We start from the raw sequence: 23,018 nt of genomic DNA on the forward strand, positions 1-23,018 counted from the left end.
GCTCGCTTGCTTTCTCGGCTTCGCATGATTTGTCTTAAAAGGATTCTCAATAGCAGGACTGCACCTGCTGTACATTTATGATTACAGCGCCCTCCACCGGTTGCGACATGCCCACATCCGTGGCTCTCGCCAAGGCGGCGTCCCCACACGGGAGCAATGTGTTGAGCTTGCGCCTAGGACAGACGGACCACTCAGGACGGTGTAAGAGGGCTACCGCCGAGACATGATCAACCTATCTAGCTCCTCACATCACGGACCTAGGCCGGACGGCTGGGGAGGACAGGACAACTCCACACACGCTGCAGCACACACACTCCCAAAAAGGGATAAAACAGTGTGCGTGTGGTGGGTGCAGGGGTGGCGCCACACGCCCACACGCTCAAAACTAAACTCCACCCAGTGTTTGTATTTGGACATATGCAGGCCGGGACGCAAGTATTAGATGGAAACGCCTCAGGTGGTGTAAGCAAACGATCGTGTGCCCAGGTAGCCATCATCCCTTTCCGGAAAGCGCTGACGAGCTACGGTATGTGCAGTCCCGTCTCTGGTCCTGTCGCCGGCTTCAGTCCTTCCCAACAACTGTCAGGAGCAGCCGCAGTCCCACCTGCCAAATAGCCAGATTTGAAGCAATACACGTTACACAGACCTCACCGTGCGTCATTAGAACCAGTGCTCGTATCTTTAAACGGCGGCCTCAGGCCCCTCGCTCGTTCAGGCGCCGCACCCCACCCGCACGGAGCGGCCAGCATCCAGATGCAGGCTGAAAGTTTCGTGGGTGACGGCGGTGGGTGACAAGCCTTGTGACTACGGCGTGAGTCGGCACTATCATGTATGTGGAGAGCTGAGACGGAGCAACTCGGACATGTGACACACTCCGCCATTGGATCTCATCTGGTTGACAGTAGTCACTATGATACGTCGCTCCGGCTTATGAGCGGCATTCATGCGATGCGTTTTCGAAACTCAATGCGAGGGGAGCCACATATCTTGTTGAAACTCACGAATCAGGTCCTGGACTGCCACGGTCAGCCCGCAAGCTTGCAAGCAATGCTCCAGTGCCTCTTCAACACGCCCCGTGCGTCTCACATTCCTGCAAACTCCAACTTGCCATGCTTGCCATGCCGATATCTCTGTCACAGTTGGATGCCCGAGGTGCCTTCTTGAAGACATTGGCGGTTGGCCCGACACGGAGGGCTACCGTACTGCAGCTACTGCCTGTGTCGAACTTCGGTGATGACCACCTAAAGCGCCGGCTTCAACAAGAAGCTCTCGAGCGTGCCCTTTCCTTTTGCCTGCATGATTGGGGTGGACAGCACGACGCTTACACCAAGAAACACTTGGCTTGGTGCACTTGCAGCATTGTCACATCCGCCGCCACGGTCCATGGCAACCCCGCCCCCGCCACGCACCTGCACTCCGCCGGTGGGCTCCCATTCCTCGCCCGGCACGAGGTCGAACACGGCCTTGCTGACGTGGATGGCGCCCGCCTCGCCCGTGGACTCCATGCGGCTGGCGGTGTTGACGGTGTCTCCGAATAGGCAGAAGCGCGGCATGCGCGTGCCCACCACGCCGCTCATGGCACTACCGCTGTGGATGCCCACACGCAGCTTCACCGGCTCGCCGGTTGTGGGCAGCTGCACGGACGCAGCCGCGCGCAGCAGCGCCTGTTTCGGCATGCAGCGTGTGTGGGGGTCCCCGGTGCAACCAGGTCATAACTGGACGCATACATTGCAGAGTTTTTCGTACACTGTACGACAAGTACCGTACCGTGTACTACACGAGGTGGCACGCGGGACTTGCCGGGCCAGAAATAGGTGGGCTGCGTCTCATCAGGCCGTTTCTCGCCTTACCTTTGCGAACTGCACGGTGCGGTAGGCGTGCAGTGGGTCCACGTCATCACTGCGCACAGTCACCGCGCCCGTCTCCTCGTCCACCTTCATCAGCCCGCCCGCCACCATGTAGCAGTCGCCGATTGTCTCCACCTTGTACACACCGAACGCGTCTAGCAGCGCATCCAGCCGAGTGAACAGGTCGTTCTGTGGAGTGTAGACACAAAGGTGGTCGAAGGCGGCGGGCATGGGCATGGTCGCATGCACAGGACCGTATCGATGGTTCGTTGAGGCATGAAACACGTATACGGTATACCGTACACACACACACACCCGTTCCGTTTGTTTTTGTTTAACACACACACACACACGTGCGCGCATGCCACTTCTTCCTTTTGATACAATCCTGACAGCTAGGTCCCTTACTCCCATCCCGCTCTCACCAGGAATGCCATGACGGTTGCGGGTTTGACCACGTTGCACATCGCCTGTGTGTGCATGTGTGAGCGTGTCCAAGCGTGTGTGTGGTGCGGTGAAGGGCACACGGCATGGAAAGACACGAGCGCACGCGAAAGATAAAGCGTGTGTGCGTGCGCGCGTGCCAAGGCACGTGTTTCGCGATGCCGTATGCGCGCGCGGCTGCAGGATGCTATGCAAGCAAGTCGCGAGCAAGCAAGGCCTTGCTAGCCGACACGCAAACCACAGCCGCACTTCACCAGGCGTGCTTCGGTCCTACCGTGAAGCCCTGAAGGCAAGGAAAGGCGAGAGCGAACGCATGCAGGGGTGGACGTGCACGTCAGGACCCTGGCACCAGGCAACAGCAAGAAGTGCACATCGCCGTACCCAGCCTGTCCTAACAAGTCAGTGAGTCCAACCCCACTGTACGGTACGGTCTCGTGCACCGCGCTCCCAATGTCGGCTCGGCGCTGTTGGCCCCGCCGGCTGCGGTTGCGTGACTATCCGCACCCTCGGTACCCGGGCCTCCTCGCCTTCCCCCCCGTCCCAGCTCCCATTATCCACCCGCCCACCTGAATGTCACAGAACAAAATGGTGAGGGCGCTGTGCGATGTGGACAAGTGCAGGAATGTCTCGCCAGTGATTGGAAGCGATGCCGGCGCACCGCCACCGCCACTTCCACCACCACCAGGACCTCCGCCTTGCGTCGCAGCCAGCCCGCCGAACGCAAGTCGGGACGTCCGCACCGAGGGGCTCTGCGGTGTCCGGCCGGGGAGCCTCAGCAGCGGCGGCGGACACAGGCCGGCGGCCGCGGCGGCGCTGGTGGCGGCGGCGATGATGCCCTGGAGCGAGCTTGCGCGCGCCTGGCGTTGTTGGTGTTGCTGCTGCAGTTGTTGTTTTTGTTGGGACGCTGACCCGCCGTGGTGGCAGCCGCCGCCAGCACCTTCAGGGCGCAGATGGAGTGCTGCTGACGGGGATCCACTACAGGCGGCGTAGTAAGCGGCGGGCTCGCCGCCGCTTGCCGCCGCCGCGGCCATGATGGCAATGTGCTCAAGCACTGCATTGGAACACGACATGACAGCAGCGGAAACCTTATTAATGGTGATCATATATAGTTGCGCGCATGTGCAGCCCTGCAACCGTGACACCTACTGCGACATTGGGGTGGGCGTCGATTGGGCGTCGATTGTGGCGGGCATTTGCTGCTGCGTCCTCAAAAAGGCCATTTCGGCGGCCAAGAATAATACAATACACCAATACACCATGACGCTGATCGCATGACCGCCCCTGTCCCGTTTCTGCGGCACCACGCGCTCCGGCGCCCCGCTCTGCCGCCGCGGCCTAACGCACCGTGCGCGGGGAAGATGGCCTGCATGTACGTGATGACGCAAGACAACAAAACACAGGCGGCAGCGGGTGCGTTTGTTTGAGAGCGCACAAGCAATGGCCACCGCAGCGTACTTGTGGAATATGCACAAGGCTCTTTTATAGGCGCGCGCACTTGCTCGTACATACGTGAAACGGCGTGTAAAAGCGTGTTGTCGGTATGCAGCCCCGCCCTCTACACACACACGCCCGTACCTCCAGCAGTGCGTGCTCCGCTTCCATCACGCGCGCCAGCTGCTGCTCCGCCCACACGCGCGCCGACACGTCATGCTGATGGGGCAGCAATGCGGGACAATGGCAGGCGGAGGCAAATGAGAAAGCATTGCTCCAGTGCCTACAGGCTGGTAGCCATCTAAGGAGTCGAGACTGCTACACTCGGCATACGGTGTGTTCATTCGCTGCCGGAGCGGCTTGGCCCCCCGAGCTTGCTAATCATCTTATTACAATGCAGCTGTAAGCAACCACGTCTGTAACAGGCCCGGCCACACGCCAGTCAGTCATCTATTCCCGCAACCAAGCAGTAACGAGCGACCCGGCATGAACGCACCTGCTTCACCATCAACAGCTGGTCGCCGGTGTCCGGGTGGTTGAAGCTGCTGACCACCACCTCGTGCCATACCTCTGGCATCTCCAGGGCCCCATCCCCACAGCCACTACCGACACCAGCGGCAGCAGCAGCAGGTGCCGCCGTCTGCTGTGCTGCTGGCTGAGGACACGTAGTTACCATCCCATCCTCATCCGCCGCCTCGCCAGCCTCAGACTCCCACAGCTCCTCGATACACTGCGTACGCGTTTGCGTTTGTGTGTGCGCTCGCATCTGTGGCTGTGCTTGCGCCTGCATCCGCACCTCTTGGTGCTGGTGTTGCATCGGCTGCTGCACCGGCCGCTGCTGCTGGTGTTGCTGCTGGTGTTGCACCGGCTGCTGCCCTGCTGGTCCCTGGCCAGTAGCCACAACAGTCACAGCATCGGCCGTCGGTGCTCTGCCTGCGCTCCACCCATTGACCAGCTCTGGCGCCATGCAACCGCCGAAGGCAGCAACACACGCTCTGGCACCGCTTGTTGCGGGGCCGCCGTCGCCACTGCTGGCATTGGTATCCCAACCTGGCGTGCCACCGGCGGCGGTCGCCATGGATGCGGCGGCGGTGGCCGCAGCCGCCGCAGCCACCGCAGCCTCGGGCGGCGGGCCTTCGGGCAAGGGCGTCGCTGAGGCGTTATTGTCACCGCTGCTGCGGGGCAGCATGAGCGCCGGGGGCAGCATGGGCGCGTGCACCGCAGCCGTGCCCGGCATCACCACCAGCATGTGTTGCTGGCTGGGAGCTGCAGCCGATGACGAGGGCTCCACACGTGACGTCGGGGTGGTTGTGACGGCAGTAGCGACTGATGCGTCCTCTGAGACTTGCGCCAGAAGCAGCGGCATCTCGCGTGCAGCTAATGAGCTGAAAGCCGTCTGCAGCCTTTGGCTTATTTGGCTGTAGCTGCGCCCGCCGCTGCCCCCAACCCCCAAGCCTCCCATGCCCGCTGATGCACCTCCAGCTGCCGTGGTGGCGATCAGCTGGGAAAGAGGCTGGCGGCCGTCAGCAGGGCCCTGCTGCGGCGGCGGCAGCGCGTCTGCAGACTGCAGCTGTGAGCTGCGAGAGTGAAGCTGATTACCGCCGCCGGGACCAAAGCAGGGACCTGCGCCGTCGTCAGCAGCGGCCTCGGCAGCCGCGTCACTCGTCTGCGGCCGCGCCAGCAGCAGCTGCGGGTGTTGTTGCAGGGGGCCCTGCTTGCTGCGAGGCGCGTGTCGGAGCCCCCAGCGCTCCAGCCAATGGGCGCTGCGGCCCCGCCGCCCGGCACTGCTGCCGCTGGCGTTAGCAGAGGCACTGGCGCCGCCGGCGGCATCTCCCGGGGCCACCACACAGCTGCTGCCGTCATTGTCTTCATCCCGAATGGAAGTCATCGTCCCGGCCGTGTCCGTGCGCTGCACGTGCACAGCAGGCGTGCGTGCGTGTTAAGAAGGAAGGGAAAGGAGCGTGTGCGTTTGTACGCGGGAAAGCGAAGGCAGCATGTCAAGCAAGCGCGCGCGGCCATCTTTCGAACCCTGCTTAGGATTCAAGCATACCGTACTCATGCGTCATGTACGGAACAAAGGATGGCCCCTGCAGCCTCCTAGCTCCAGCTCTCCGAATGTCCAGTGGTAGCAGGCACCGCCTATATCATCACGCACTAGTCTCAAGGGCCCTACCTGCCACGTCTGTGTTGCGCTCTGTTGGTCGGAAACAGGGGGCGTGCCACAGCAGCTGCTCAACTGACTGGGATCGGGTGCTGCTGCTCCAGCAGTCGGGCGCGCGAAGCCCGCCGCGACACCAACAGCCGATGCCGCAGCAGCCGTCCCCGCGCCAAAACCATGCGGCGGCTGGGCGCTGTGTGCGCGCAAGGCTGCTGGTGCTGCTGCCTGCTGCGGCGGTGAGCGTGCATCCGGCGCCGCCGGGGCCGGCGCGCCAGGCACAGTACTCAAACCGCCGTCGCCCACGAGGCCGTTGGCTCCACCGCCGCCCATGCTGACACTGATGAACCTGGGCGCCCTGCTGTTGCCTGCTAGGCCCCACAGGGAGCCACCAGCAGATGTTGGGGCTGTAGCAAGCAAGGCCGGGGGCGGCAAAGCCGGCGCCACCAAGAGCTCAGCGGCCGCCGCGTTGGTAGTGTCGCCTGAAGCCGCTGCCGGCAGTAAGCGTCTGCTGCTGTTCCCACCGCTGCTGTCCGTTGCTCGTGGCGGAGGGCGCAGCGCCCCAGCCTGCTGCTGCTGCCTGGGCTCCACTGCTGCTGTTGTGAGCGCCGCGAGTAGCGGCTGCTGCGTTGTGTCCGCCGACTGCGGTGCGTCCAGCGGGACTTGCGCTGCGCCCCTGCCTGCGCCGTTACCACGGCCCGCCGCCGTCCGCTGCTGTTGCTGGTGGTGGTGCGAGAGAGCCTGCGGGTGATGACTCTTGCCCGCTCCCCCGCCGCTTACTGCTGACACCTTGCTCGCAAGCTGTAGCATGCGAGGCAACACGCCGTACACGCTTCCTACTGCGGCGGGGCTGCTGCCTAATGCGGGGCTCATTTGCCTGCTGTGACCGGCGAGTGGGCCCATGTTGCCGCTGGTTGTAGCCGGCCCCGTCAAAAAGCTTTCAAAGGCTTCGTTGCTGCTGTCACGCAAGTAGCTGGCACCAATGGCACCTGCCGCGCCGCCTCCGCTTTGCAGCAATGGGCTTCCGTCCGGCAGCTGTCGCTGCGTCAGGCGCGCGCTACTGCCACCCACAACCGCCGACATGCCACTGCCGCACGCAAGGCTCGTGTTCACACCAGCACCGCCGGCGCTGCCAATGCTTGAGCCGCCCAGCAACCCCATTCTGCCGTCAGCACTCCTGAAGGCGCCGGCCGCCCGACCGCCCGCACCAGCAGCCACGCCGCCAGCAGCAGCCTTGATCCCGCCGCCAAAGCCGCCGTCATTCGGACCCCGTATGGACCGCCCGCCACCTGCAGCCTGGCTGCTGCGCCTGCCGAACATCAGTGGCGGCATCATAACCCTGGCCGCGCCTCCGCCGGCTGCCACAAGCCCGCCGCCCCCGCTGCTGCTGTGTCCCGCCGCGTTGGTGACCGCAGGGCTACCATAAGCAGACGCATGTGTCGCCATCAGGCCGCCGCTGCTGATGCCAGCGGCGGAGGCGGCATCACCGCTGAACGTCTCCATTCCCCCGTAGGCGCTGCACACCGAACGGCGGTGGAAGGCACGCTGCAACACACCGGTCACGCGCTCTGCCAGGCCGCGAGGTCGGGCTGCGGGAGAGGCGCTGGCGCTGGTGGCGGTGGTAGCGGTGGTGTGCACCTCTGCCAGCAGCCCTGGCGGCAGAGTCGTGCCGCTGCCGCCGCCACCGCCGCCGCCCTTGTCACCGCCATTTCCGCCATCAGTGACAGCAGCAGCGGCACCCCGTGTGGCAGCAACCCCGCCCAGGCGTGCGTGTGGTGCCGTCACGGCAGCGGCGGCCGTGAGAGTCTTGGGCGAGAGCGTGGTCGGCGGTAAGGGCAGGCCAGATTCTACTGACGGCTCTCTAATCGGAACCGCAGCCAGTCCGTCGCCGCCGCTGGAGAGCTCGTGGCTGCCGCCGGCGGCCCCTTCATCTAGCTGCTGTGCGAGCTGCTGGTAAAGCCGTTGACTGCCACCGTCAGTGGTCAGGGCTGCCGCCGGGGCAACGGCCGGCGCCCCGGCACCGCCGCCGGCAGCGCACTCATCCCCACGGGCGGTGCGAGGGCTTGGCTTTCGCGCTGGAGGCAGCGGTTGGTGGTGCTGCTGGTGCTGCTGGTGCTGGGCTGCGCTGCTAAGCAGTGCGGTGGTGTAGGAGCGGCGCAGAGACACCGACGCGGCAGCGACGGGCGTGTTTCGGGGGTTGCGGCGGCCGCCTGCCAGCAGAGATCCCCAGGCGGAGGTGTTGAGGGCATCCAGTAGGGCCTGGTTCCGCTGCTCCAACAGCTGCTGCTGTTGGTAGCTGGAACCGGAGAATGAGGAATGCGCCTGTTGGTGGCGGTGTAGCGGGTGCGGGTGCTGATATGCCCTGCTGTTGTCAGGCTGCAGGCCCTGTTGGTCCTCCTGCCGCCGCCGCTGCTGTGGCTGCTGTCTGCAATTTTGGTGATGTGCAATCTGCAGCGGTAAGGAGTGCTGCTGGTGCTGCTGGTGTTGGTGTGGCAACGCGTTGATCCCGCCGTGCACGTTCCTTGTGCTGCTGCTGTGGGCCTGCTGGTTGCGCAGCGGCGGCGGGTCGAGCTGAGACAGGCTGCGGTGTGAGCCCGCCGCCGTCAGGATGTCGAGTGCCGGTAGCGGCTCGCTACCGAGCTCGGCACCGAGGTCAAGGTGAGGCGGGGAGGAGCTCCCGCCACGGCCGCGCATCCCGCCGATGATAGCAAGGCTGGCTCCCGCCTGCGTGCCGCGCGTCTGCTGTGGCAGCCACTGCTGCCTTAACTGACTCTCCTCCGGCGGGTTGAAGCTCTGAAATCGGAGCTGTGTGTACAGGGACGCTGCGCCACTGTCCGTTGGGCCAGTGGCAGGGCTGTGGCCGTGGACATTATTGGTACGGAGGTGGAACGGCGGGGGCGAGCACGGAAGCGAGTTGAGGCCGAGTGCCGGCGCGGCGGCGCCGCTGGTGCCGCCGTGAGGAGCACCAAACGGCGAATGCCCGGCGGCTCTGGCGGAGGCGGTGCTGCCGGTGGGCGGAAGTTTCAGCACCAACGGTGATGGCGGCGCGCGCTTCACTTCTGATGGTGGGCCCGTGCGCTGCTCCTGCAGAGCGTGTCCGGCCGCTGCGCTGCCATATGGGAGCGGCGGTTTCTGGGCGTGGGAGGCGGCGGCAGAGGGCTGCTGGTGGCTGCTGAGGGCTGGCTGCTGCTGTCCCCCGGCCGCCGAGAGGTGCGTACCGCCGCCACCAGCGCCTTCGTGCAGCGCCTGCTGCGATGATGACGATACCAGCAGGGCTGCAGTAGTGGTGCGGCCTACGTGGCCAGCAGGGCCGGGGCCGTCGGCGGGCGCCGCAAGGAGCGGGAGCGCAGCGGCGGGGCTCCCCAGTGCCACCGACACGGTTTTGAGGCCCTGCTGCTGGAGTTCCGTGCCTGCCGCCGCTGGGTGCAGCAGCGCGCGTTGTTGACTCGGCGCTTTCGCTGCTCCTGCCGCCCCTGCTGCTGATGCAGCTGCGGTAGCTGGCCGGCGGTGGAGCTTTGTGGCGGCGAGCGCCTCAAAAAGCGACGATGATGCCAACGCGGCTGCACCAGCATCAAGCAGTCCAAATGCGTCCGTGCTGGTCGTGAGAGTCTCGACACCGGCAGGCAGCGCCGAGCCGGTGGCAGCGGCGCCGCCAGGGGCTCCGTTCTGGGATGTGAGCATGAGCGACGACGTCGCCACCGCCGCCTCCGCGGTAGAGAACATAAGACTGCACTGGCTGGCGCCGCCGCCGCCCGCCGCTGACCCAAGGGCCGCCGCGCCGCTGCCCACAGCAGCAGCCGTGCTGCTGCTGGCGGCGCTGTTTCCAGCAGCCTCCTTTGCCGCCGCCTCATGCCCCTGGCCAGTCATCGCAGCAGGTTCCTGCACCACCTGCTGCTGCCCCTCAACTTCGGCGTCCCTTGCATCCCCGGCGGCCGCCTGCTGGAAGCAGTAATTGTCGGCTGTCGGGTCACTGTTCAACATGTGTGAGTAGAACACAACAGGGTCATCTCCCTGGTCGCCCATGTCCGGCTGCTGCTGCTGCTGTTGCTGCTGCTGCCGCTGCTGCTGATGATCCCGCTGCTCGCCGCCAGGGCTGCTGGCGTCATGGCCCCCACCGCCGCTGGTGGCCTCCTGCCCCAGCCATGACTCGACAAAGCCAACAAGGTCGTCTGCATCGCCCGTCTCAAGCAGGGATTCTGCTGGAGGCCTGACGCCGCGACGGCCCCCAGCAGCAGCAGCAACAGCACCAGCCCGAGGAGAGCCGCCGGCGGCGGCTTCGTGGCTGATGGAGCAGCGGGTGCCGTCGAGCGATGCAGAGGCGGCTTGCAGCAGCTGCAGCAGCGTCGGTCCCGGCGCTGCTGCTGCTGCTGTGCTGAGGTTGCGGCCGCCGACCGTACCTGCTGGCGCTACGATCACTGCAGGCGGCGGCACAGCAGCCGCCGCGATGGACGCGGTCGCCGCTGCTGGCCGGCGTGCCGCGGCGGCATTGCTGCTGTCCCGCCCGAACACGACGGCTGCAGGCGCGCTGTTGTCAGCCGTGCATGCTTGGTCACCCTGTGCTGCCGATACCACTTCCGGGGGCGCTTCCGCCTTGGGAGAGGACGCCGGCAGCCCCGCCGCTGCGTTGTCCGCTGCTGCCACGGCGGCGGCCGCGCGTGCTTCCAGCTTGGCCTCAGCTGCAATGCGTGAAGCGCGTGCGATGGCGTCCGCAGCCGCCGACGCCGCCGCCGCAGCAGCAGCGCGCACGGTTGCGTCCTTGTCCCATGTAAAGGTGTGGTAGCCCGCGTGGAGGATGCCGCCACCGCCGCCGCCCGCCGCCGCCGCGCCGGTGCCTGCCGGCGGCGCTGGCGCACGGAAGCTCAGAGCTTGCAGCTGTGCGAGGCCAACACGGCCACCGACACCTGCTGCTGCAATAGCGCCACAGCCGCCGCCCTGGTTGCTGCTGGTCATCAGCTGAGGTTGCTGCGGCGGCTGCACACGTGACCTGCTCGGTGTCCCTCGCAGCTGTGAAGCAGACGGCGGCGGCGGCGGCGTCAGTTGCGGCCCCGCGGCGGCAGCTGCGGCGGCAGCAGTGGCCGAGGTAGGCGTACTGCTGTCTCCACGGCCACCGGCGCCAGCGTGAAACCGGCTGCTCTGGTACTGTGGCGGCGCCGCCCCCGCTACGACTGCTACCGCTGCTGGCGGTGGCGGCGGCGGCGGCGGCGGCGGCAGGTGTCCGGTGCTGCTGCCCGGGCGGCCGCCGCCGTGCGGGCACACACCGCCTACAGTGCCCGCCGGTACACCGCCCGTGTGTCGGAGCCCCACACTGGGGCATGCCACGGACTGCAGCGCATGACGTAGGTTGGCGGCCGCGCTGATCGGGCTCGCCACGTTGCCCACGCTTCCCTCGCCCGAGGCCGCCACTGCCGCGAGCGCTGCGGCGAAGGCCGCAGCCGCCCCGCTGATGCTTCCTGCCGCCGCGCCGCCCACGCCAGCGCCAGCCACGACAAATCCGTAGTCGCTACGTGTCCGTTGTTGTTGCAGCTGTGGCAGCGGTGCGCCGCTGCCGGCCGCGCTCGCCGCGCCATAAGCGGTGGAACGCCGACGGTTAGAGCTCGGTGGTGCGGGTGAGCACGGCCCGCCGGCAGATGCGCACGCCTGGTGGGTGGCGAAGGGCGCGGCGGGCACGCTGGTCCTGACACGAAGCGAGTGTGCGTGCGCTGTACCAAGAAGCCACGTGCGGCTGCTGGCATCCTGTTGCAGCGGCTGCGGCGGTTGTAGCAGCCAGGGCGCAGGGTGCGAGTGCTGGGCGTGTAATGAGGCGAAGGCCGCGTCCCCGCTGGCTGCCCCGCTCCGGTCCCCACCGCTTGGCCGGACGGACGGCGACAGAGCCGCTGTGGATCGCAACTGGATGAGACCTGTCGCGCAAAGGGCGATGGAAAGCAATTGAGGACCCGGCGATGAAAAGGGAGCTTCCACATCTGCGGCGCTGAAAAGGCGCGCACAGGGTCCGGCGGAGCCCTTCGGCGCCCGCCAGACCCCCACGCTATTCACTTTCTGAGGACTTCCATGAATGCATAAGGCGGCCTTTTACCTTTCCATACTGGATGACCTGCGGCGAGCGTCTCCAGGACGGATGCGATGGTGTCCAGACCGAGTAGCTCTACGACATCCAAGTCTCTCCCCAGACTTGTAGACATAAGCTCTCTTGCGGCCTCGTTTGCATAGATGAGCTCGCCAGTCCTCGCGTCGAAGATACTGAAGGCGCTGAGGGGATGGGTTTCGACGGAGTGCAGCAGCAGACAGGCTTGCTGCTGAACCCCCAAGTTGTTGTCTCGATTATACGCTCCGCCATGTACATTCTGACGGTCTGCGTCATGGTCACCGCGAGCTTTTGCCCCCAAACCAAAGCAAGCTGACCACCAAGCCGGCATGCCAGGCCTAAGCACCGCCGAAAAGAAGTCGACTACTATGTTAAATTGGAGCTAGCGAGCCAGCTACATCCGTCGAGGCGACGCCCGCGCGCAATACTACACAGGCAGGCGCGCAGTGCGGTACCCATGGAGTCTATTATTCAAACATGTAATAAGCCTAAGACTAGAGTTGATGCACTGGCGTCGTGACCAGTCATAAAGAGCAGCGCGCACTCCATCACGGAATTGCACTAACTGCAGCGCAGCGCGGGACCCATGAAGTCGCACACATTGGGTTCATGTAGTGGCGGCCATTCGGATAAACAACAAGGAAATAAGAATAGTTGTCTCACAGGACGGCGCGGAGTCGGCCACGCACCCTCAGTCGCGTTTGCGAGCGGTTGCGAGCTGGTTGCTCATGCCCAGAGTCGCAGAGTCAGCATCACATCCTTAGCCGCTGGCCGCATCGTGATCCAAGCGGCAGGGGCCGCTCGAGCCAGCTCCCGCTTCACACTTGACATTTTTGATCCACTCACAAAAGGCACCAGCTGCAGAGTACGGTATACGTAAACACCCTTTGCAAAAGCGCACGCAAACCACACAGCTGCACGCCAATCACGCCATGAGCCATCAATGCCCAGCAGCAAGACTGCGCGCGCGTCGACCACAACGCACGCCACGCCCGCATGCCGCGTCCTGTTCTCAGAACTTCACGCCGCACTGCGTCCGGTCCCATGCCAGGCCCACCACACCCCGACACAGCTGCAAGGAGGCGCACCACCCACCGTCCGCATCATACACATCCTATGTCCCCGTCCTCCGGCGCCACATCCGTCCTGCTATCCTGCCTCCGCGCTGCCACCCTCGAGCCGCACACACAATCTCTACCGCCTACCGGATGTCGTGATACAGGCGCCTCTGCACAGCGCGCAGCTCCTCCGGCGCGGCGCCCCCCAGCCACAACAACGCGATGTAGGCGAAGATGCAGTTGGCTCGCAGCTCGCCCCAGGCCGCGATGCGCCGGCCGCTGGTGGCGGCGGCCCGGTCCTGCCGCATGCGCACACGCCCGCGGGCGCCGCAGCCGCTGCCGCTGCGGCTGTGGCCGTGGCCCTGAGGCGGGTGGGCGGCGGCAGTGGCGCTGGTCAGAAGAGATGTGTGCAGAGCTCGTGCCCCTGGCCTACCGCACCCAATTCGGCGGCCCAACTCTCCTGGCCCCAGGAGTCTCCGAGTCTGCATGTCTGTGCCCCCAACGCACTCACCCACCCATCGACACCTCCGCGCCCACCCACCCACCCACCTGCAGTGGCCCGGCATTGTGGAGGTCCAGGCACAGCTCGGCGTCCTCCATGAGCGGCAGGGCGGCGCGGTAGCAGCCCACAGCGCGGAAGTCGGCGGCGCGGCAGCACAGGCCCTGGTCGCCTGGCGGGCGGGCCGCGGCAGGTAGTGGCAGGCGGGCAGAGGCATGCGGGGCATCGCGACCTCCCACTGAGTTCTACAGGGTGCCGCAGGCTGATGGGGAGGCGCGAGCACACCTGCGCCCGCCCCCATGCCCCATGCCCAATTGCACATGCACATGCGCCCCACACCCGGCACCACGGCGCTCACCAAACATGATCCTCAGGCCGCGCACGTAGCTGGCAGGCCGCAGCAGCATGGGTCCGTAGTACGTCTTGGCCCAGTTGTTGAAGGTGCTAAACCACATGGGCCGCCCGCCGTCTGCACCGGTGGTGCAACCACGGGGGTGCAGCACACTCGGCTGCGTGTACCGGTATGCCGGCACGTGCCCGGCTAGCTGCTGCAGTTGCGATCCACAGCAATGCGTGACGCAAGCCGCCTACTGTTAGAAACAAATGCACTCTCAGGCTCTCACCTATTATAAGCGGCTGGAAGCCAACCAGCACGGTCCGCGGTATTGAGAAGTCTTCTCGTACGCACGCAACCTGCAAATAAAAGACAGGATGTATTGGCAGGTATCTCCCCTATCGGCCTGCACGAACAGCCATGACCGCCTGCACTCAAATCCCACTACCTACTGCGTCTACTGGAAGCAGAGTGTCCGCGTGTAGGAACAACAGGAGCTGGCCGGCCGCCGCCGCCGCGCCGGCATTCATCTGCAGCCCGCGCCCGCGGCCGCAGCGCACAATCCTCGCGCCTGCCTTGCGTGCGGCCTCCACCGTCCTACATACATCAACCGGGGCAGACACCCGGTTCCATCAAGCGTTGTACGCCTGTGGAGCACAGCTCTCTCAAGCCCTCCAAAGCTCCCTCGGGTCCACACCCAATGGTCCCATCCCCATTGATGACCGCACCACAGCCGGTACGTCACGCAAGCGCCGCGCCCATGCTCCTCTTGCTCCTCTTCCCCAGCCACACTCGCCTCCCCCATCTTGCCGTCCATGTCTCTGAACACCGTACACCGCTTCCCTCGTCACGCTTGGCACTTGCCACCCACCCGTCCGTGCTGCCGCCGTCCGCCACAATGACCTCCAGCGGCGGCGGGTCCCACTCACGCAGCACCTGCCGCACCGTGTCGCCGATCACACGCTCCTCGTTTATGGCCTGTGCAGCAGGTGGGGGAGGCGAGGGTTGTCAGCCCAAGCCCAAGCCCAAGCCCAGGCTCAAGCCCAATCGCCAGTCCAAGCCCAAGCCAAGCCCAAGCCCAAGCCCAAGCCCAAATTCAAGCCCAAGCCCACTTATACGGCCAGTGGGAAATGAAAGATGCGCGCCAACGCGGCAGTGTGCGTCGGATGACTACAGATACCGAGATACGACGCGCAAGGAAGGCCGCCGGTTTCAGGTGTCAGCCGCAAAGCAGGCCCGTTTACCGCACCGCCTCGAGACCCCTGCCGTGCGCTTTCAGTTTGGTATGCGCCAAGCCATTCCGCATCACGGTTTGCCACACCACGACACGCCCCGCACCGGGATAATGACGCTGACGCTTGCGGCCGACATGTCCACACGCGGGCTGGTCGCATCAAGCCAGGCGTCCCACACGCTGGCGACGACCCACAACCCGCCCTGCGCCATGTGTACCAGGCACGCACACGTTACAGAGTCTTGTGTATGCATCACACATGGATTGCAGCAAGCAACCGTATATCTGCACACGTGCACAGCAGTGCATGGCGGGCAACAGACCCCGCCACCCGCCCCTCCGCGTACGCACCAGGTAGCAAAAGGCCCCGGCGCCCAGGAGCGCAGGCAGGCCCCATCGCCGGCGTCCCGGGCGTTGATTGCCGCTGCCGTTATTATCACCGCCGTCACCATGGCTGCCTCCGCCGCCCCCACGGCCAGCCGCCCCACTGCCTCCGCCAGTGCCCCCGCCCTCGGCAGCTGCTACCGTTACTGCTCGGGCGCCGTGTCGCTGTCGCCCAAAGCACGCAAGGCCGTCGAATAATGGCGGAGTGCTAGCTATATGATGATGTACGCTAGCAAAGGAAACAACCGGGCAAACGAACGGCGGAAGGGTTGCGCCTGCCGAGAACGATGCCGACTGTGTGCGCAAGCCGGCTTGCATCTGGCAAGTCGGCTAAGCGGCTATGTGTCGACAAGCTAACATGAAAATTTCGAGCAAACTGCGATGCTAAGCAACGAGACGGACCAATCACTGATCACTGACATTTGCATTCGTTGCAGTTGCGCTAACATTGCCCAAGTAGGTATGTCATAATATCATTCAAAGCGTATACAATACATTAACGACACTGGTCTAGCTTTTGTTTACTTGGTTCGGGCGTATTCCATTCGTGCCCTGCAATTAGCTGGCTACTTTCACCCAGACTCACAGAAAACGTACGCATAACCTGCAGCAAGACAAAGTAATACAAATTTATAAGGCGCCCACCTCCTGGTGCAGGCAACGATGGCAGCCGCAAACGGCTGCGGGCTCAGCGCGGCATTCAAATTGAAGGGTCATAAAGCAGCAGTCTTGAGCTGTGCCTCTCTAGGAGGTTCGCTCCTTGCGTCAGGCGATGAGGTGAGGGGCCAGGGACGGGGAGAGCGCTGGAACGTTATAGGGATGGTACCCAGACCCGCACGCTGGCAAGTGCTGTGCCCGCAGCCTCGACAGCTCGGGGACGATTTGATTGGAAAGTGGCTTGGGATCGATGGATGCTGCGGGCAGGCGGCTGAGCAGGGCATTCCTCCCGGCGCCGACACGGCACGTTGCGGCTCACGGCAGGAGTGCCGGCGTCAGCTTGACGACTGAGCCGGCAGCATGACAGGCTAGACCAACAAGCAGCGCCATGCCCTGCGCACATGTCCAAAAGATTCTCTGCCCCGCAACCCGTCACGTCCGACAGGATGGCCGACTGCTCATCCACGACCTGAGGAGGGCCGCCACCTCAAATGCTGCGGCAGGCACTGGCGCATGCAGCTCCGCTGGCGGCGGGGCGGCAGCACCCTCAGCCAACAGGCAGGGCGCCGCTCCCTCGGCACCTGCACGAACATCAACATCGACAGCCGCGGCAGCGGACGGCAGCAAGCCTCTGCTCGCGCTCACGCTCAAAGGCGCGGATGGGCAGCCGGCGCCAGTGACCGCAATCGCAGTCTTGCCCTCTTCCGCAGCCTCCTCGACAGCAGTAGACGGCGGCGGCGACGGCGCCAGCGGTCTGTTCGCAGCCGCCGGCTCGCTGGTCTATCAGTTGGATTTACGAGCGCCAGGTTCTGTCGTACATACGTACGACGGCGCGCGGGAGGAGGTCAACGGGCTGGCGGTCAACTGCCGTGGCGCCTACCTCGCGGCGGGCGACGACGGCGGGGAGGTGCAGGTGTACGACCTGGTGGCAGGTGGGTGTGGGCGCGTATGTGTTTGGGTGTGTGTGTTTGGGTGCGTGTGTATGTGCGTATGGGTGCGTGTCTACATAATGGTGGCGGTAAGTGCAGTGGGTCTCAACGGGGCGGCAGTGTCGCACCGGGCTGCCGCCGGCTGCACGGCGGCGGTGGGGCGGTCGCTGCTCACGAATCGGCAGCTGCTGTGTGGCCTCATCAAATTAAGGGCATCATCCCCCGTATTGACCGGCAGGTCCTTCCAACAACTCTATCACAATCGCCTGTCCAACCTCAACCAAAACCCAAACCAAGCATACATTTTCTTGTTGTGCACGCGGCTGCAGGCAGGCAGTACAAGGGCATCCGCAACGTGCACCGCAGCCTATGCTCGTCCGTGGCCTTCCGCCCGCACAAACCCTGGGACCTGCTCTCCAGCGGGCTGGACTCCACCATTGCCAAGTACGACTTCTCAAGACCCAAATGCATTGACCGATGGGACATGGCGGCGCTGGCGGCACAGCCGGGCGCAGCCGGCGGCGGCGGCGGCCAGATCTTCAACCCGCCGTTCGTACACCAGGTAGCTGTGCCGACAGGGGAGTCGCGGCCGGGATGCGGCTGGCTGGCGGCGGCGCGCGGCGACGGCGCCGTCGTGGTGCTGGATGCTGACGTCAGCAGCGCTGCCAGTGGGTCGTCCGGGCCGACTTCGGTGCTGGCAGCAGCGGCGGCTGGCGGGCGAAAAGGCGGCGGCGGAGGAGGTGGAGGCACGGTCAAGGGCAAGGGCAAGGGTGGGAGTGGAGGAGGCGGTGTGATGCTGCCGCTGGTATTGGACCGGGACGTAGGGGGGCACACGTTACCGGTGTGCAGTGTGGCTTGGTCGCCGGGGGCGGCGGCGGCGGCAGCCGCAGCAGGGTCCACGGAAGCAGTCGCCTCCTCCACATGCCGGCTGTACTCGGGTGGAGAGGACTGCCGAGTGGTGGTGTGGGACGTGCGGGCGGCGCTGGGGGCGCGGGCGGCCGGGCGGCCGCTGCTGCCGCCGCCCTGGCAGCCGCGGCCGCCCGCGCCGGCGGCAGAAGATGAGGGCGAGGGCGGCGCTGCAGCGGGTGGTGGGGGAGTGGAGGGGGAAGCGAGCGGCACGGACGGGGCCGGGGAAGGGACGGGTCAGGAGGAGGGCGCGGTTGCGGTGCTGGCGGAGGTGTGTCACGGGCGGAAGGTGAACCAGCTGTGCACGCTGGGGCTTGACGGCAAGGAGTTTGTCGCGGTCGCTGCGATCAGCAAGTTCTTGGTGTTGTATGAGCTGCGAGATGGTGGCGCATAGCGAGGCAGGCTGGAGGCAACGAGTAGCGGGTCCGCTGGGGTGGCGAGGGATGGACAAAGGCACGCTGGACAGGCCACGCTGCTCCAAGCCTTAGAGCGAGTAACGATGAAATGTGTATCGCGACCTGTGCGCGCGTGCGCTCCAAAGCACCTCGTATGTACTACTTACATTTATAGAGTATTCGAATGATACATTTGCGCAAGCCTCTACAGTGCTTCGTGTCCGTGCTCTGAGGCCGCGGTCAGCGTGTAATCCAGCACAGCGACTTCTTGCAGATGGTTTCGTAGCACGTAGACTCAAAGCAATAAGATGGGTGACACGCTGCTAGCTTCTTCGCTATTCGCGGCACGCCTGCCGTCTCCGTCGGTGCTGACAGGTCAGTTTTTAAGCAACATTGCAGTGATAGTCATCTCTGCTTTGATAGGATTCCTGGAAAGTATAAGCCCGCAGTTACAAACATGCATGCTCGCGGTTAGGCGAGCCCGCTCACTTTCGCCCGACTCTTGAGGATATTGTTGTGAATAGCGGCAGTGAGCTGTACGCTGAGTTGTCGTAGGTGCTGCGGCTCGAATGACAAGCTGACAGCTTCAGCGGACCCAAACCCTTCGCCACCCGTTGCCGCGGTGCCGCCGCACCTCACAACCTGCCTTAACCTTTACATGCACGCATATCTCCGCCTTGCAGGAAACTATGCGCCACAAACGGCAGGCATATTCGTGGAGCAGGCCCTGCAGGAGTCGCAGCGGCGAGCTGCGGGGTCCCGGCTGGCCACGCCAGCAGCGGGAGCATCACGCGGAAACGCGGAGGAGGTGAGCGCGCGCACCCAACCCGCGCATCGCGCACATGCTGGCATACATACAAGGGCTGTAGAATCGAGCCACTAGCCGCCAAGGTGCTGGACCGTGCTCCACGCTTGCCATACACGTGCCCTCACACGCGCGCTGGGCACACGCGCTGCATAGTCCGTCTCCCTCGCCCAACGTCCGCAACACCATAGCAACGTGACCCGTCCCCCAACACTAAAAACCCGTGGCGACTCCACCCCGATACAGGTGGGTGCACTGCGCAGCCTGGCATCGCGGCACCTCGGCACTCTGGGGCGCGGCATGGGCATGGGGCCATTCCAGCCACCGCCCCAGCCCCTGACACCCAAGGGCCGCCTGCCCGCTGCAGCCCTGCAACCGGGGCCTCAGCCGCCGCGTTCCATCTCCACGCCACCGCTGCGCTGCCACACACCGGTGCTCCTATCCGGAGAGCCCGTGTACCACCGGGAGGGGCGAGGAGGAGGCGGCGGCGGGGGCGCCGGGGGCGGCGGCGGCATTGCAGCCGCCTCAGGGATACAGAGCAGCCTGCCGCATCTGGTTGTGCCCAATCCAGCTACTGCTGACGTCGAAGCCGGGACCGGTACAGCCGGAGCCGGGACGGGGCCATCGGCGGGGTTCCTCTCACCACAGCACAACATTACTGCAGCTAATTCGGGCGTGCGCTTCTCCGGCGGCGCGCTCAGCCTGGGCGGCGCACTGCCCTCCCGCCCCGCCACCGCGCTGTCGGTGCAGGATCTAAACCTGTCCGCACGCCCCGGCAGCCGCATGGGGCCGCCGCCTGGCACGCCCCCCTCCCGCTCCCACCTCGGCACCGGCAGCAGCAGCTTCTCAGCCACCGGCCGTACCAACCTGCCTGGGAACGCCTCGCCGCTACGCGGCGGCTACCGGCACACCGTCACCAAGAGGCTCATAGAGACGTCGCCGGCGGCGGCCGCGGCGGCGGAGGCCAACCGCCTGGGCGGGTTCCGGGTGACACGTGGCATGATGTACAGCGTGTTTCAGGAGCTGGATGAGTACGACAGCGGGCGGCTGACGTACTCGGCGTTCGAGCAGGCGGCGTGCCGGATCGGGATGCGGCCAACGCAGGCGCGGCGGCTGTTTGACCAGTGAGTTGGCGCTTGATGTGGCTGGACAGTGGCGGAATGGGTGGATGGCCGGGTGGGCTTGTGAGGTACTGAATGGTGCTCTCCAATGCCCAGGAACCTGGGGGGGCTCGTGCGCTAGGATTGGGAGGGCGTTGTCAGCAGGGCGCCACGTAGGCTGTCAGGCTAGCGGCAGCAGCAGCTTGTGGCCAGGCGAGCCCAAAGCCAGCGGGTCGGGTATGCGCACTCTCCTCGTGCTCCATCACACCCTCCTGTCCCGTCAGATGCCTCCTTACCTTTTCATTCCTGCCCTCTCTCCGACCGTCCCCCTCCTTCCCAGGCTGGACCCGGAGGGGCACGGGTACACCACGGTGAAGCGCTGGGTGGACCCGGTGGTGGAGCGGCAGATGGAGCAGCTGATCAAGCTATACGTGCAGGTGCGCGTGTGGCGAGGACGCTGGGCTTGGGCGTGGCGAGGGCTGGGATGGCGGGGTAGGCCGTAGTGCAGGCAGGCACATGTGCCGTACTCACCACGTTCCGTCGATGGGCTGGTTGCGTTTCGAGGAACGCGGCTCGTGAAGGGGGTCTTCATGAGGGGTGGGTGAAGTAACACTTGTGCAACTGTTTCTTCCGCGGCCCTGTGACGTGCAGGCCACACGCGGCGAGGACGGCCGTCCCAAGCACGTGAATGAGATCGGCAGCATCCACATGGCCGTGCAGCTCGCCATGTGAGTCCCAGATTCAAGACGGCAGGGCTGACTGCAATGGGTTGCCTGGCGGCTTGCCTTCGGGACGGTTCCAGATTAGCCGGGGGGGCCCTGGTCGGGGCGAGGGCAAAAGCCCTGTACTTATGGCAAGGGCAGGACGCCTGTGGTCAGGGCGAGTGGCATAAGGAAGCGAGGCTGGTATTGGTAAGGGCGGACCCGGAGCGGCAAGGATAGCAAGTCACTTGGCGCGCCCGTGTTTCCTTCCCTTCGTCCTGCCGCCACGAGCGCCACCTGACACTCTCCCTCCCTTTCCCTTTCCTCCGCGCCCATCTCCTCCCCTGTCCTCAGGAACAAGCTCAAGCTCAAGCGCTGCGGCCGGGCCGTCAGCATCGAGCGCCTGATCGATGCATTCAAATTCATCGACCGCGACGCCAGCGGCGCTCTGAGCCTGGAGGAGCTTGAGGACGCTCTGAACGCGCTGGGCATTTTTGTGACACGTGACGTATTGGACACCATGATGCATACATTTGACAAGGACGGAAACGGAGGTAGGGCTGGGATTCCAGGGAGGTGGAGATGCTGGTTGCAGTTGCAGTCACAGTGGGACGCGTGAATTATGGGTTGTGGGCATGGCGAGCGATGCAGCAGGAGGTGGGTGCGTGGGTAAGGGGAGGAGAGGCCGAGGGCCAGGGGGGGAAAAGCGGGCTGATGCAGGTACCGTAGCATCCTGCGCCCTGGTCTGAACGCCCATACACCGAAGCATGCACCCCCACGCACCGTCACCCACCATCACCCACCATCGCCCACCAGTACCCATTATCCCTACCATCACCCATCACCACTCAGCAGCACCCACACAAGGCCGCACACTCACTTTTCTTCCGTCGTGTTACAACATACGATTTTGGTGCAATCCTCACTCGCTTGCGCTTGCGCTCTGGGATGCACCACCCCCACCACGCAGGTGTGGACTACCTGGAATTTGTCCACAGCCTGTTCCCGAACGAGGCGAGCAACATCAGCTCGTCCTCACGCGCCCACTGATGCGCCCATTGAGTGCCTTCGCCCATGCGCACACTGACACATATACATACGGTACCCCCACGCGTGCGTGTGCGCGCACCATGAGCAAGAGAGCTCTTGCGAGCATGGGTGTGCGGTGGTGGATGGACGGGTGCGCAAGCGCATGACGCCCTTGGCAACGTTGAGTTAGTGGGGGTTCTGCAGTGGTTGCTGATGCGTCGTTTGGTGATGCGGCTGGGGTGCGCGGGGGAGATCTAGCATCCTAGCAAGCCTGCACGGTTGCGCATGCAGGGGTTCCCTGGTTGCATAAATGCGCGGCAACTTTGAACGGATCTTGGGCGAGGGGCCCTTGTCTTTTGTACGATTGGCTTGATACCGTGCGCATTCGTTCTTTCAGCATCTTCTATAAGTACTGTGCTGCAATGCATTGGAAAGTTGTGATTGTGGACGACAATTGCTGCCTGTTGTGGAACCAGCAGGTCTAGTGGAGGGGCGTACCTGGCTGCGGGGGTTGAAGGTTTGTCCACTGCAAGCGAGCCCAGAGCGAAAGAGTGTTATCTGGCCCGGGCATGGGCCCTGGTTTGTCACAATCAGGGCTGCAGGGGCCGGGGTGAGCAACTCAGGTGTCACGCCCCGTTTGGCCTGCTTGCAAAGGTGCAAAAGGCACCCCTCTGCCTGAGAATGCGCTCTAGCAGCAGCATGTGTTTTGCACCGAAACGTGCCACCCGCTGACCCGCAATTGCATCCGCCCCTGGCCAGTGTGTCGGGTACTATCGCCTGTGTAGCAGGGTAGCTGGTCAAAAGGCATCTCAAGATATCATCCAAGGTCCATTTCTAGGAGATATTGTTGCTGGGAACGTGGGTTTCGCCCACAGCCTGGCCGGGTGCCCTGAGCGTGATGAACTACCAGCCCGCTAGCAAGTCAGCGATGTATCGGTTCAGTTACTTCAGTAACTCCGGCGTTATACCAGCCACGCAATTTTGCCTTCACGTTGCAAACTGAATGTTGGGGTCTGGGAATACGCTGC

At 64.5% G+C, this 23,018-nt stretch overlaps 4 protein-coding genes across 4 annotated transcripts; 2 read left to right on the forward strand and 2 right to left on the reverse strand.

Annotated features, from left to right (window-relative positions):
• Positions 1-69: 69 nt before the first annotated feature.
• Positions 70-12,129, reverse strand: CHLRE_16g678551v5 (uncharacterized protein). The gene is made up of 11 exons (XM_043071362.1): positions 11,951-12,129; positions 5,896-11,774; positions 4,219-5,631; positions 3,867-3,941; positions 3,636-3,654; positions 2,858-3,342; positions 2,566-2,574; positions 2,273-2,317; positions 1,851-2,036; positions 1,410-1,664; positions 70-1,292 (listed from the first exon to the last, which is right to left on the reverse strand). Exons 1-11 carry the CDS (start codon positions 12,054-12,056, stop codon positions 1,242-1,244), a joined length of 8,523 nt encoding a protein of 2,840 aa, XP_042916051.1. The 5' UTR covers positions 12,057-12,129; the 3' UTR covers positions 70-1,241.
• Positions 12,130-12,183: 54 nt separating this feature from the next.
• CHLRE_16g678450v5 (uncharacterized protein) lies at positions 12,184-15,940 on the reverse strand. Its single transcript, XM_043071359.1, has 8 exons — positions 15,436-15,940; positions 15,189-15,287; positions 14,722-14,828; positions 14,303-14,447; positions 14,140-14,209; positions 13,875-13,985; positions 13,567-13,688; positions 12,184-13,379 (listed from the first exon to the last, which is right to left on the reverse strand). Exons 1-8 carry the CDS (start codon positions 15,784-15,786, stop codon positions 13,161-13,163), a joined length of 1,224 nt encoding a protein of 407 aa, XP_042916052.1. The 5' UTR covers positions 15,787-15,940; the 3' UTR covers positions 12,184-13,160.
• Positions 15,941-16,049: 109 nt separating this feature from the next.
• Positions 16,050-18,461, forward strand: CHLRE_16g678400v5 (uncharacterized protein). The gene is made up of 3 exons (XM_043071357.1): positions 16,050-16,245; positions 16,571-17,057; positions 17,384-18,461. Exons 1-3 carry the CDS (start codon positions 16,132-16,134, stop codon positions 18,352-18,354), a joined length of 1,572 nt encoding a protein of 523 aa, XP_042916053.1. The 5' UTR covers positions 16,050-16,131; the 3' UTR covers positions 18,355-18,461.
• Positions 18,462-18,529: 68 nt separating this feature from the next.
• On the forward strand, positions 18,530-22,807 carry CHLRE_16g678350v5 (uncharacterized protein). Its single transcript, XM_043071356.1, has 7 exons — positions 18,530-18,730; positions 19,039-19,163; positions 19,407-20,284; positions 20,601-20,697; positions 20,912-20,988; positions 21,316-21,515; positions 21,932-22,807. The coding sequence occupies exons 1-7, from the start codon at positions 18,664-18,666 to the stop codon at positions 22,009-22,011; spliced, it is 1,524 nt and encodes a 507-aa protein (XP_042916054.1). The 5' UTR covers positions 18,530-18,663; the 3' UTR covers positions 22,012-22,807.
• Positions 22,808-23,018: the final 211 nt, after the last annotated feature.

Source organism: Chlamydomonas reinhardtii, chromosome 16 (assembly GCF_000002595.2).
Source record: "Chlamydomonas reinhardtii strain CC-503 cw92 mt+ chromosome 16, whole genome shotgun sequence".
Taxonomy (NCBI): domain Eukaryota; kingdom Viridiplantae; phylum Chlorophyta; class Chlorophyceae; order Chlamydomonadales; family Chlamydomonadaceae; genus Chlamydomonas; species Chlamydomonas reinhardtii.

What these genes read in the sequence shown, in the direction of transcription:
- CHLRE_16g678551v5 (XM_043071362.1), bottom strand. Translation starts at nt 12,056, where the DNA reads ATGTCTACAAGTCTGGGGAGAGACTTGGATGTCGTAGAGCTACTCGGT. An exon ending in AGGTCATCCAGTATGGAAAG is followed by an intron (nt 11,775 to 11,950) that starts GTAAAAGGCCGC and finishes TTTGCGCGACAG; the next exon opens with GTCTCATCCAGTTGCGATCC. An exon ending in GCACCGTGCAGTTCGCAAAG is followed by an intron (nt 1,665 to 1,850) that starts GTAAGGCGAGAA and finishes ATGCCGAAACAG; the next exon opens with GCGCTGCTGCGCGCGGCTGC.
- CHLRE_16g678450v5 (XM_043071359.1), bottom strand. Translation starts at nt 15,786, where the DNA reads ATGCAAGCCGGCTTGCGCACACAGTCGGCATCGTTCTCGGCAGGCGCA. An exon ending in CCGGGGCCTTTTGCTACCTG is followed by an intron (nt 15,288 to 15,435) that starts GTGCGTACGCGG and finishes CACATGGCGCAG; the next exon opens with GGCGGGTTGTGGGTCGTCGC. An exon ending in GACGGCGGCAGCACGGACGG is followed by an intron (nt 14,448 to 14,721) that starts GTGGGTGGCAAG and finishes TGATGTATGTAG; the next exon opens with GACGGTGGAGGCCGCACGCA.
- CHLRE_16g678400v5 (XM_043071357.1), top strand. Translation starts at nt 16,132, where the DNA reads ATGGCAGCCGCAAACGGCTGCGGGCTCAGCGCGGCATTCAAATTGAAG. An exon ending in TCCTTGCGTCAGGCGATGAG is followed by an intron (nt 16,246 to 16,570) that starts GTGAGGGGCCAG and finishes CACGTCCGACAG; the next exon opens with GATGGCCGACTGCTCATCCA. An exon ending in GGTGTACGACCTGGTGGCAG is followed by an intron (nt 17,058 to 17,383) that starts GTGGGTGTGGGC and finishes ACGCGGCTGCAG; the next exon opens with GCAGGCAGTACAAGGGCATC.
- CHLRE_16g678350v5 (XM_043071356.1), top strand. Translation starts at nt 18,664, where the DNA reads ATGGGTGACACGCTGCTAGCTTCTTCGCTATTCGCGGCACGCCTGCCG. An exon ending in CACGCGGAAACGCGGAGGAG is followed by an intron (nt 19,164 to 19,406) that starts GTGAGCGCGCGC and finishes ACCCCGATACAG; the next exon opens with GTGGGTGCACTGCGCAGCCT. An exon ending in TGATCAAGCTATACGTGCAG is followed by an intron (nt 20,698 to 20,911) that starts GTGCGCGTGTGG and finishes TGTGACGTGCAG; the next exon opens with GCCACACGCGGCGAGGACGG.